General features: G+C 37.2%; 1 protein-coding gene across 1 annotated transcript in view; it reads left to right on the plus strand.

Annotated features, from left to right (window-relative positions):
* Positions 1 to 331: 331 nt before the first annotated feature.
* The window catches only part of ZNF804A (zinc finger protein 804A), a 283,519-nt gene continuing 269,702 nt past the window's right edge, over positions 332 to 14,148 (plus strand). Inside the window, exon 1 of the mRNA XM_027055135.2 lies at positions 332 to 774. Within this exon, the coding sequence (XP_026910936.1) occupies positions 664 to 774 (111 nt within the window). The 5' untranslated portion in view covers positions 332 to 663. The remainder of the gene's footprint in view (positions 775 to 14,148) is intronic.

The raw sequence follows: 14,148 nt of genomic DNA on the forward strand, positions 1-14,148 counted from the left end.
GCCGCGCGGGGGGCGTCCCGCTCGCTGGGCGCTCCCACTCGCGCCCGGACCCGCGCGGCCGTGGGTCCCGGCGGCGGCGGGGGGAGGGCGGGGGGGAGGCAGCGGGTGACAGATGTACTCCTCTGACAGCTCTCAGTATCAGCCCAGTGGCTCCCTGCCATTGGCTCAGTGCAATGGACCGGCAACGCCGCTCACTATAATAACACTCATGCCTGCCAGCAGCAGCAACTCCGAGTGCGGGCGCCGCGCGCGGGGGATGCTGCCGCCGCCGCCGCCGCCGCCGCCGCTGCCGCTCGGGCGGCTCCCGCTGCCCGGCTCCGCTCGGCCGCCGCGCCGGCACTGACTCCGGCTCCCCCGCTCGGTCCCGCCGCCCGGCCGGCCCCTCCCAGCCCGCGATCCTCCCGCGGGGCGCGTCGCCCCGAGGCGAATTAGCAGAGAAAGAGCCGGAGAGGGGGAGCGCCGAGAGCATGCGGAGGCGGAGGCGCCTGGGCGCGCTCGGCACAGGGCTGTAGTGGGTCTGTCTCCCCGCGGCGGGCGAGAGAGGCGGCGGTGCGCCCTCGCGCCGGGTCCCCAGCCCACCCTGCCCGGGCTCCGGCGCGCTGCGGCTGCGGGCGCGAGGTGCATGGAAGCGGCGGCTGCGGTGGAGGAGGCGGCGGCTGCCCCATGGAGTGTTACTACATTGTCATCAGCTCCACGCATCTCAGCAACGGACACTTTCGCAACATCAAGGGAGTTTTCCGAGGCCCTCTCAGCAAGAACGGGAACAAAACTCTGGTAATAGCTTGTTTCCCTCTCTCTCTCTCTCTCTCTCTCTCTCTCTCTCTCGCCCCCCCACCCCACCCCCAAGAGGGCATTTGGACATTTGGAGGATTGAGGTTACCGTGAGATTTTGGAGGTGTCGCGATTCAGTTTGGTTTATAATATATTAATGGATCTGTCTTGTGGGTGTGGGGTGAGAATTAGAGGTAGAAAAACGCTGGAATCTTGAGGAAGCTGGGATCCATGGTTTAGGTTGACACTTCGACGATGCTCTGGACTCCCAGCACCTCATTCCATAATGCTGGAGGTTACCAGAACGTCTCCTCATTTGAAGCAAACTGTGTCAACAGGACCTTCTTTATTATTTATTTATTTATTTATCTAGAAAAGAGAAGGGCCCTAACCCCGAGTGACCCTCTCACATCTTTTGGCTTAGGAAGCTGAAGGTGAATGGGGATGTGGGTGTCTCCGATGGAAGCAGGGAACCATGTGACTGGTGGCGCGGAGTAAGTGGCGGGATTGAGTGATGGTCTCGAGAGGAGTTCGTATTCCGGCTGTCTCCTGAAGGACTGGCAGCAAACTTCTCTAGTGAGGAGTTGTCGGTACTAAGCTTAACAGAGGGACTCCCAGAACCCCACATCGTCCACTTTAAGCTGTTCACTCGAAAGAGGTTGGAGAGAAGTATGAAGGGCGAGCACTATGTCACAATAAGAGCCACTAGGAAACATGCCAGACATGCAGAACCCATGCAGTTGCTGGGAGGTTCTCACTGGACCACAGAGCTTCATCTTTCAGCGTCCTAGTAGGAAGAGTACTTCTGATTGGTGGCAGAGGATGTGCTGAGCATTGAGATAGTGCAAGGTAATAGCTTTTACTTTTTGTTCCAGATCCCCTGTTAGCTACAAAACCTCCTTGCCTGACTGGCTCCCATGTATTGTATCTTCTTAGAAGTGTACACTTCAAAAAGATACAAAAGGAAGTAGAGGAAAGGCTCCTTAAGGCTAAGTTCTGCAAGGAGAGCAGAGCTAGGGTAAGGGGGTAATATGAAAATGTATGTATCACTAAAGCCTGGGTCCCCTTTTTTTTACAAAGTGGTTACTGAGCCTCAGAAGGTGGAGTAGGAGAAGTTTAAGGACAGACTCATTTAGTCCAAAAGTAAATACAGTATTCTTAATCTCCTTTTCTTTGCATATTTTAAAATATGATTCTATGTAATTTTTTAAAGCGATGGGATATTTTCCAAACTGAAAAGTTCTCTTCTGAAGTTTTAGATGAATTCTGGTATTCATTCATTTAAATGAATTCTGGTGTTGATATTATACACTTAATCTTCTTTCTTTTTTTCCTGTGAATCTATTGGAATCCTCCTCTCAGATTTTTAAGATGCAAAGAAGCAGGGTTATTTTGTTACTTTTATTGTTGTGGTGTTGAACAAAAGAAAGTGAAAATACTTTTCTAGGGTCTTCCTTAGTGGAGTATTATGCACAGCAGTAGGCAAAGGCTAAGGGAATTATTGAAATTGTTTTGGTTCTGATTACTTTCTTAAGTAACTCACTGTGTGGGAAGATAAATATTTAGGCGTGGGGGGGGGACTCTTCAATTTAAAGGAAGTGTGCATCAGTTTATTTTTTAAATCAAGTTTTACTTGTGTGAAAAAGCAAATTTACTGAACAAGATCTTTATACTTACAATAACGGTGTAAGTAAACACACACACACAGTAGAATTCATTTAAAAAAAAAAGTTGCCAACCCTGAACTTGTTAAAATTCTGATAATCTTGATTTCTTAAGTCAACTTTGGGTTCTAGTGGTGGTTCAATTTGCCTATGCCGATTTGTTTGTTGTGGGTTTGAAGCTGAGCCATTCATTATCATCCATATTGACAAACGATAGGTTAAAGTCTAGATTTGCCAGTGTAAGTTTGGGATTAAAATGGGTGTTAAAAAGAAGCTATCTAAATGAGATGAATAAATCTAAATATGGGCAACTGTTGGGGCATAAACTGGAATAAGAAGGATTAGAAATTGCTCTTGTATTTCTCTTAGTGATAGTAAAAGGACTTACAAGGACTTAGTAGCTAATCCTTCCAGATTGTGTTTATAAACTGCCCAAGTATATATTTCCTGTGTAAGAGATTTACACTGAATAAAATTAGGTATATTTTCATATATGGTCCAACTATATTTGAAACTATTACCTTACAACATAATATATGTCATACATTTGTTTTCTATATGTGTTCCTAGGATTTTGTTATTAAGGAGAATGAGATTTATGCCTGCCTTTAAGTATAACAGAAGAGATCTAAACATACCCATAAATGAATGTTTTTAATTAAATAGCTATCAATATTTACCTAAAAATGTATTCTTTACAACATATAGGATACTATGAGAACTTAGTGTAAACTAAAAGGTACTACAAGCTAAGTTCAGAAAACTGAACCTCAAAGTTCTCAGAATTAGGAACCTTAAGAAAAAACACAAATATTATATTAAAAATGTATGTGTACTACATTTTGAATATTTTCAGCTAAGAATTTGTGGTATTACTTTTTAATACCAGTTTCATAGTGTAAAAACTATGAGAGCATTTTTTACTTTCTTGTCTATTTGACTTTAACATATTTTGAATTTTGCCTTTAAAACATCATCACATTTTTGCATTTTGATATATGTATTAAGTTAAAAGAATTTTAATATTTCACTTTTTCTTATTTCAGGAAAGCACACCTAAAACCATTCAGGTAAAAAGTGTTAGACTTTACCAAAGATATTCCAAATATTTTCAATTACTGAATGACCTAATGGATACTCTGAACATTTTTTTTAATTCATATTTTTAAAAGATTTTATAATCTTCAAAAAATATTGAACAATTTAAGATAAGCAATAACTGTTAATACAGTGTTCTTTCATGAATTAAAAGTTACTTATACGATAAGGGTACCTCAGGCTTCAGTGACACTGATTAATTGCTTTAGCCCTAAAATCCAAAATGTAATCCTGCTACTTATACTGAAGAGATTCTCAAAATGTACAGTCTTCCCATAGATCATATTATTCACTCATACATACAATTTTGAAAAGACACTTAGAGATCAAGGCTGCTGTTAATCTTGACGTTATTTCTGAGCTTTCTAATACATTCCTCTTGACAATTTTAACTGAAAATATATAAATGTTCATTCTGCAGGGTCTTACAAGCAAAGAGAAAGGTCATTTCAGTTGTCATGATTTCTGTTATAAATATTATCGTATCCGTGAGATAGCTTTGATTCCATGGAATAAGAGATAAACTAATATTTTATTAGTGCTGCAGGATATGTCTGAAAACTTATATAATTTAGTGGCAATGAATAAAGTTTACCATCCATGTATCTTCATTCTTTTTCCTTAGATTATCCCTTAGATAGAACTATTGTGTATAAAATTATTTATTGGATATGCTGATGTTTTTTTTCAATTGTGCCACAACATTTATTTTCCCTAATTATATATTTAAAAACTTTTAATGTAAAATATTTAAATATATATTTTTCACATAGTTTAAATATATGTTTGTTCACTTTTATATGAAATTTGGAACTTTGGAAATCATTACTAATTTGTTCATTACATTTTATTAGTCAGCATTTTTTATCTCATAAGAGTATTATGTCTATTTTACTGACTGTGGAATTCAGAAGAAAATGGTGGTCATACAGTAAATCAATATTATAATCTCGATTTCCTAATTCCAGACATATTTCCTTTATAATCTAGATACTAAATTAAGGGGTTCCGTAGGAATTGGTGTGTTTATATCCACACTGATAAAGAGATGGTGTAGGTGTTATCTGTTGTTTGAAGGCACCCTCCTTTTCCACTCACCTTCAGCTGTGGAGAAATAGATTCACAGAATAATTTGAATTCAAATATATTTTAAGTCTCATCCCCCAATATGCTAACATCAATGTTTTCTGTCTGGCCTAAGCTCTGTTTCTGTAGGCTGTCCTCCTTTTCAAATATATTAAGTACCATATTTGGCAGGAGAAGAAGTATTGATTTATTAATCGGTTCTCAACATGTTTGTTATTTAATTCATTTAGATTTATTGAGATACATCAGTTGTAAAGCACTATTCTAGGCACCACCAGCTCTGTGCGAAGCATCATGTGTTAAATATTATGCATTAAGATGTATTCATGTACGCTCCTGTTCATTTTGAATGTGTTGAAAAAATACTCATATATTTTGACATGTTTGCAGGTTTCTTGTCACTCAGGACGTTTTCATATGTATTCATTTTGAAAAGAATGAAAAATTCTGGGTTTTTTCCTTTGTGTATACAGGAACTCACTAAAATTAGGAAAGTCTTTGAAATATATTCTTACGGCCTTTTGTTCTAATTATCATTATCTAATATAGCATTATTACTCATGTCATTTCCTTACACATTTCTATATCTCCTAGGGAATGTAATTTAAAAGGTTTCTCCACTCATTGAAACCCACTTACGTGGCACATTTAATATTGTGCATAAGACTAGAGAGACTAGTTGTTGAATTAGTGCTGATGAAAAATTACCATTGTTGGGTTGATATCCTCAAGAAAGGTCAGGGATGAGGGTGGTTTAGAGTGCTATCTTAGGATATTCCCAAACTTTCCTCTTTATAAACTTGTTCACATAATTAGTCCATGATATATTCTTCCAAATTTCTTTTAAACTATTATATATTCAGTATCAAAGACCATCTTGTGTCTCACTTTTCTGAACTGAAGGTGTCATATATTCTTTGCTATATTTATTTTTTATTGTAGTAAAATCTTTACAAGTGTGCATTTTTTACAACACGTTTTTCAAGTAAGGAAAGTAACTTATAATTGAATTATTGATATTATGACCTACTTATGACCTACTCATAAACAAACAATATTTTAAGGCCAACATTATCAAGTAATACCCTGATACTGACATAGCTTTGTTAGTGCGTTAAATACTAATCGAGTTATTTTTGAAAGCTGAAATTCAAATAGTGATATAATATCTTATCATCACTTCTCAGCTCCTCACCAATATTTTCTAGGTTATTGATGACTGCAATTAACATTTTTACTGAAAATACAGATCAACAAGAGCCTTGGGGATCACCTAGTCCAAGGTCTCCTATGGCTGTAGTCAGGGCCAAATTCAGGCTGACGTAGTTTGTTTAGTGTGCACCGTGTTTAAAAATATTTGAGTTTAAATGTCATTCAAAGAAAAATGCACTTTGCTGTCTACACTGCTCTTCGCTGCTACATAGGTTTTTCACTTACTTGCATTACCTTCCTGACAAGTGAAGGCACTTGAATTTTTCACTCCTTGTTTAGTCTGAGAACCAAATTTTACATATGGGGAGAGAAACGTTTCATCATTCTGCATGTGCCCTTTGTTGTACCAACTAGTAGGTAGATAATTCTCTTCAAAAAGTTTTGGCATGTTCATATTTTTATAGTATCTATTTGCTATGTATTGGTTGAGCTACTTAAAAGTATTTTCCAGATCATACATCTAGGAATGTTATCACAATAAAGAAATATGTGGATTTGAGGGTGATGCATTTTAGAATTGCAAATTTTGCTCAGGCTGTAGGTATCTTTTTGATAATTTCTTGGTTTGGGTTCTTTTAAAAATTAATATTGAATATAACTTTATTCTTTATATTTTTAATAAACATGTTTAGTTAATGTAACATATTTGGAAAATAGTTTTTCAAACATTATGCACAGGGGAAATACTATTTTTAATAATTGTAATGATAGCTCAATGTTGAAATAGTTTCCTTCAGTGACCCTGAGATATTACCATTTTAAGCAATGGCTGTATATTTGGAGTTTGAGTAATCCTTCTAGAAAGAAAAATCATAGCAGTTTTAATCTGTGGTGTACTGCGGCCAATATTCATGAAGAAATATGTCTCTCACTTTTTTATATTGCTAACTACAAAAAATAAGAAATATCATTTCATTAATTTTTCTTTCTAAAAATTTTAGCCTGAAACCACCTGATCTATTTTATCTCATTTTAAATTATTCTTTGGTTCTGAGGAACTATTTACCGCTTAGATATTACATTATGATGGTGTTTTCAACTAGCAAGGTTTCATTAATTTTATAAATGTATTACAGTACACTTTCTATCACAGTATAAGATAAAATGGGGTAATAAATAATTAAAACTTAATCCTAGTTGTCAAAGTAAACAAAATCCATTACTTGATGTAGTACTCTGGACTCTTTCATAATGGTTTGACACCATTAGAAGAAAGTCATATACTTTTGTAAATATAAGAACATTAAATGTATTAAATACTTATGATGACAATGCCATATTCAAATTATAAGAAAATATTTTTTTTCTTAAATAGCTTTAGAAAAATGACGTTTGTCGTATTTCATAGCTAGCTTTATGTGTCAACCAGAATAGCATTCAATTATTTAATCAAACACTAATCTTGTTGCTGTGAAGATATTTTGTAGATGTGGTTAATGTCTACAATTCTTTGACTTTAAATCAAAGAAATTAACCTAAACAAATGTGCATGGGTCTCATGCAATCAGTTAAAAGGCTATTAGAGCAGAAACTGAGGTTTCCCGGAGAAAAAATTCTGCTTCAGGACTGCAGCATCAAATCCTGCCTTGAGTTTCCAGGCTACTGGCCTGATCTGCAGACCCCCAATCACACAGTCAATTCCTAATTCCCTAGCATATTAACCTATCTATCTGGCTGTCTGTCTGGCTATCTGTCTCTCCTATTAGTTCTGTTTATCTGGAGAATGCTGACTGATATATAGAGGATCAGTTTATTACAACTCTTTTACAATAAGGCAACTCAATATTTGAAATACAAATCATATTTGGATTTAATAGGAAATGGGTGAAATTGACATTTTAAAACTATTTAGGTTTAAAATTGATTGACCTCATTGTGGAATGTTTCTGTTCCCTTACAAAAATTATAATAATTTTATTTTATATATTTGCCTGGATTACAATCTATCCACCATCAATCCCTCTGCTTCCCCCCCCCAAAAAACTTTTATAACTATGTAAAATATACTTATTTTTATCTATTCAGCTCCAACAGATAGTCACACATGCACTGATTGTATCTGGAGAAAATCAGGCTATCTTTAAAAAATTTTTTTAATGTTTTTATTTTATTTTGAGACAGATACAGAGCATGAGCAGGGGAGGGGCAGAGACAGAGGGAGACACAGAATCCAAAGCAGGCTCCAGACTCTGTGCGGACAGAACATGGGGTTCGAACTTATGGACTGTGAGATCATGACCTGAGCTGAAGTCGGATGCTTAACTGACTGAGCCACCCAGGCGCCCCAAGAAAATCAGGCTATCTTTAAATGAGAAAATATTTTAACCCTAATATCAAGAGTGTATTATTTGGTAGGCAGAATTTAAGAAAACAGTCTTCAAAGGGGGCTATGTAAAATGAAGGACTTAGTTTTAAAAAAACAAAAATGTTTTCATAAAAATATATAGAATCCTGTGAATGCCCCTCCAGCTGAAACAACTAGAAACACAATTCTAGTTGAACCAAGTTGGACATATTGGTACTTGCAGGGAAGAAGATAAAGTGCACACTACGGGGAACCTTGGTTCATCTCATGAAGAAGGAATAAGGAATCATTATATAGGATTTGAGACTGGGTAAAGTGATTTTGTAGAGCTTTGATTAAAGCACTGTTTTATTCTGGATACCATAAGAAAGGAGGGTGAATTCTATAATTGGTTCTCTTAGTACTTTTTATCCAGGAGGCAAGGACAGAGTGGGGGTAAAGCTGTAACTGGCAAAAAAGCAGCTTTTGCTCATGTCAGCTGGCAGATGAGGATGTTTGGTAACAAAAACAGTGTTTGTTTTGTCTGTCCTCAAACATGATTGCTGAGTGGTCTTGTGTTTTCTGTTCCATCACGCTCATAGACGACCTTGCCTGATGTTAGTGGGCTGGGAAACTCTTCCTGTTTGATAAGATAATACCCACTTTACTCTCAGATCCAGATAAACTCCTAACCGACAGTTCCCAATGACTGCTTTTTTCTTTCTTAGATACGACATGAGAATGGATAGTTGCAAACAGGTGGGAGGCAAGGCCATCAGCGAAGATAATTTCAAGGAAATGACTTCCAAAGTTGGGGACTTTTAGGGAGGAGGGAGGAAAGGAGAACGGTCAAGAATTATCAAGGTGGAGGGGCACTTGGGCTGCTCGTGGGTTGAGCATCCGACTTCAGCTCAGGTCACAATCTTGCAGTTCAAGCCCCACACTGAGCTCACTGCTGTCAGTGTGAAGCCAGTTTGGATCCTCTGTCCCTGTCTCTCTGACCCTCCCCAACTTGCACTCTCTCAAAAATAAATAAATATTGAGGCACCTGGTGGCTCAGTCAGTTGAACATCTGACTTCGGCTCAGATCATGATTTCGCAGTTTGTTGGTTCGAGTCCCTCATTTGGCTCTGTGCTGACAGCTCGGAGCCTGGAGTCTGCTTTGCATTTTATGTCTCCCTCTCTCTCTGCCCCTCCCATGTTCATGCTCTGTTTCTCTTTGCCTCTCAAAAATAAATCAACATGAAAAAATTTTCTAAAAAATAATAAATAAACATTAAAAAGTAGTTATCAGGGTGGAACAAGAAAGACATGTGTCCTGTACTGGCACATTAATATGAGGATTTGGGAAGATAAAACATCTACCCATCTCTTGTGATACAGGGGAATGTTTTCAAGAGAGACAGATCAGATGGATCAAAAAGTAAAGAGAAACTTCAATGGAAAGTCTAAAGCCAAAGAGATTTCACTGATAATAGGCATTTCAAAATTCAAGAAAGCACAGTCCAAGTGTTTTAGGACATGTGGAAATACAGAGAATTGTGTCATAAAAGAGGATATGAAATAATCACATGGAGATTAAAGTTTAGAGAATGAAGAATTTGGAAATTCTTGGCTTCTTGTGAAACTGACAGTATTGAGGATACAGGGTAGGGTAAAATTGGTTTTGATAATCCCAGTACAGGTAGTAGTATCAGGGGGGTGGTGGAGGATAGCAGAGAGGTAGGGTTTCTATGGGGAGCACTCAGAGTTCCTGGGCTCATGTTTAATTCCTTCTGTGAGACTGAATTATACAGGGCTCCACTCTGAGCCTACTCTGAGCCTCAGAGCTTTCTCCTGGCCCGGCTGAAGTGTCATGGCAGAGGGACATGGTTAGTTCTAGTATGTAGATTTCCTCCCATATACAGCTGCTGGAGATTTAAAGTACTAACAATAATTCAAAGGTTAATCCATCCAAATTGTGTTAACCCACAAAAGCCTTGTTTGTGTCTTTCAGATAGGAAACTACATAATTCAATGTAGAGCAAGCAAATTTGGAGAGACTTTGGTACAGATCTGGAGCTCAGGGAGTTGTTAGGCACCTTAGATGGATTATGGAAAGCAGGAAAGTTTGGGACAATAAATTACTGGGAAAGAAGTTAAGACCAGTTGCTGAGAAGGAATGGGTTGAATGATGAGAGGTTTGTACTGAATTATTTTTCCTATAACTGGTCAAGAATAGAAAGAGGGGATAAAATATAGATTCTATCTTTGTTTAATGAAAACATCTCAAGTGACATAGTCCAGTGTCCTCCAAGTCCTCCAGTGCCAGTGGAAATATCGTAAGGTTACCTTTCAAAACTTGATATTTAGCAAATCACCTCTTCTTTCAGAAATGAGACAAAGTACCTTCATTCTGGGAAGAGAATCACTGCTTTCACTCCAGGATTATATTCTTGCATCCAGTTTAGCATGTCTTCATCAAAATACTCACTGCCATACTTACCCAGTGGTTAAAAGTATAAATACTTTATAACCAGATGGATCTGAGCTCAAATTCTGGAAATACCTCTGTATCAGTGTGTAGTGAGTGGAGTTGTTTGTGACCAAAACCCCAAATATCAACTCTGTATCTAATAGTGTTTTAATTATATATATATATAGATAGATAGATACATATATATATACATATATACACACACACACACACACACACACACATATATATACATGTGAAAACTTCATGAACATATATATATGTGTGTGTATATATATATATAATATATTAAGCAGTTTAATAATTTCAAAGCCAAGGACTCTTTGATTTTATATATATTTTTCCCACAGTTGTAAGGTGGTTACTGCTCCAGCCATCACATCCACATTCTAGTCTAGAAAAAAATGAAATGAGTAAAGTAGGAAGAACAAAGTTGACAGTTCTTTTTAAAAAAATTCCCACCCAACAGTGTTTGCTTATATCTCTTTTGATGGAACAATGTCACAGAACCACTACTAAGTGTAGGGAAGGATGAAAACATGATTTTTTTAAATTTTTTTTCAACATTTATTTATTTTTGGGACAGAGAGAGACAGAGCATGAACCGGGGAGGGGCAGAGAGAGAGGGAGACACAGAATCGGAAACAGGCTCCAGGCTCTGAGCCATCAGCCCAGAGCCTGAGGCGGGGCTCGAACCCACGGACCGCGAGATCGTGACCTGGCTGAAGTCGGACGCTTAACCGACTGCGCCACCCAGGCGCCCCGAACACATGATTTTTTAAAAACGTGATTAATTAAGCTGGGAACACATCACTAATCCCAATAAAAGCAGTGTTCTGTTAGTAAGAAAAAGAGATAATTGATGATACCCCAGAAGTCTACCACAACTAGTCACTGGCTTTATGACCTTGGTCAATTTCACCTCTCTCATTATAAATTATATTATGTTTAATGGAGTTGTTAATAATTCTTACCTAGAAAACACGTTGCAGATCAAATGAAAAGTAATTTGCCCAGGTTTGATACATAAGAAACTCTAAATGATGGTAACGATCATAAAATTTTGTATCATAAAACTCCGTACTCCTAAGAAGCTGACTCTTTAGAAAAACTTAGGATTTCTTTTAACTCTCTTCAATAATGATTAGCATAACTGATTCCCTTGCAAGGTCTTGGATCACTGCTGTTCTGGTGTTACAAAATTAATACTTACACTAGGGGGCGGCATAACATTTCCTCTTGCTCTTACATAGACCTGTATATAGTAAATAATCATGGATTAATAGATTTGTCAAATACAGTTATTACAGTTTTATTAGCCAAAAGTCACTTTAAAATTTCACTGGCCAGGAAGTCAGTATGGTCATGTGACATAGGTATGATGTATTTGCCGTATGCTCTATTTGTGTATTTCACCACGTAGTTATTTTCTACCTTAGTAACATGTGATGTATGTATCAAAATGGAGCTGACATGGAGTTGATGTCCAACTATACCTTACTAGACTATATTCCTGGCTGAAATTGTGTCAGTTTTCATTACTGAAGTTGATGTTTCTGAGTACTTTTAAGTATCTTCAACCAAATCATTTTGTGAAACTTAATGCCCAATTTATTTTAATGTCATAGTTAATATATAATTAAATTTGATGCACATTTTCATGGAATTACATTATTAAGCAAAATAAAGGTGGACTGTGATGACCACTATTTGTTGACACAAGAATAGCTAAAACACGAAATAAATAATATTTGAAATTGCGAAATCTAACATATTGCATTATTGCCACAAGTCACATTACAGAAAAATAGTTGAAAAATGTCTGAGACTCAAATTTCCCACTTTTATTAAAATTCAATGGAATTTCCTCCATACAAATTGGGATTACTTTTCTTAGAGAAAATGTACAGATTGCATAAAATAACACAAACTGTTCTATTTGTTACTAATCACTGTGAAATTATTGATGTAACATGAAAGATGCAATTTTTATGGATCAAGACTTGGAGGAGTTTGATAGTATGATACATGCTGCTACTCAAAAACTCAACAGGCTATTTTCAGGTAGGGTGATACTAAAAAAAATTCTGATGTAGCATATTCCATATTGCTGTCCTGGAGACCCACATTTTTTAAAAAAAAATTTTAATTTTTTTTTAATGTATTCTTGAGAGAGAGAGAGAGACAGATCATGAGTGAGGGAGGGGCAGAGAGAGAGAGGGACACATAATCTGAAGCAGACTCCAGGCTCTGAGCTGTTGCTGTCCTGGAGACCCATATTTAAGACAATCTATTACCATACCATTTCACGGTAAAGGGTTATGAAGTAAATAATAGTAGTAGTGGTAATAATAATCGTAATCATAATGACAATAATAATAAAACAATTTGTTCCACCTTGTACAGTGCATAGCATAGCTCTAAGCATAATTTGATGATGTAAGGAAAAAAATTGGAAACTAAGGATATTGTTTACTTATAGTGTTAAACTGGTCTAATTAAAATACTGTATCAATTCAATTAATATATGCTATAGTCACTAATTGTTCTCCTTCCAGGCACTAAACATGCCAACTATTTTGACACATGAATAAAGTGCTAATATAATCCTATCAACTATTGAAACTATAGACTATGTGAGATATTCTTCTCTTTTCTTTCAGCACCCCACATAAGTGTAGTATCTGTTCACGGACACAGGCAAAATAGGCATGCACACATGGAAAAATCATTCTTTGTCTCCTCTCTCACCCCCCTCTTGCTACACCCCCACCGTAGTCCAGAGAAGCAGAGAAGATATTGTTACTCCAGTTTTAGTCTGTCTACATGTTTGTTTCTCAGGAAGTACATGTAATTCTACTAACAGTTTTGGCCAGGCTAGGGATCAAAAAAATTATTTAGTTGAAAAGTAATTAAGAACTCCACTTCCCCCCTACCTCAGCCAATAAATACAATGGCAGAGGTCTGAAAATAACAGTGGTAATATTTTGGGAAATCTGAAGTAAGCTGATGGCGAAAGTTCCACTGGATGACCACAATCCTAGGAATTAAAAACAAATAGAAAGAAGGAAGGGGAAAAGGAGGGTTGGAGTGAGGGAAAAGAAGAGTAAAGAAAGTTAGGCAGTTCTTGGGCAGTTAAGAAGACTGTAAACTGATATAAGAAGATGTATCAATTTAAATAACTGGATGATGGTCCATCCAGATTTGGCTGGGATAATCGCAGCTAAGGCTGTTGTCTTAGAATGCTTAATAATGGTACTACCTTTACCTCTCTGATTTGGATGATAATCTGTATGAGAATCCTTTAAATGTAGAAACCTCCACAGTGATGGGAATCAGTTTGAAATGATTTCCTGTTCTCTAAACTGGCTGAAGTTCTGCATTACTTTAGGATTTGTAGATTCCTGCGAGAATGCTATCTCCAGATGATGACATTAATATAGTACTTGGCTAGTTTTTCAACAACCCTAAGCCTTGTTGTTGTTTCAACAACCCTAAGCCTCAATGATGAAAGGAATGCTGTTATTCTTTTTCCCAGTTTGGGTGTAGCTGCATGA

This window comes from Acinonyx jubatus, chromosome C1, assembly GCF_027475565.1.
Source record: "Acinonyx jubatus isolate Ajub_Pintada_27869175 chromosome C1, VMU_Ajub_asm_v1.0, whole genome shotgun sequence".
Classification (NCBI taxonomy): Eukaryota; Metazoa; Chordata; class Mammalia; order Carnivora; family Felidae; genus Acinonyx; species Acinonyx jubatus.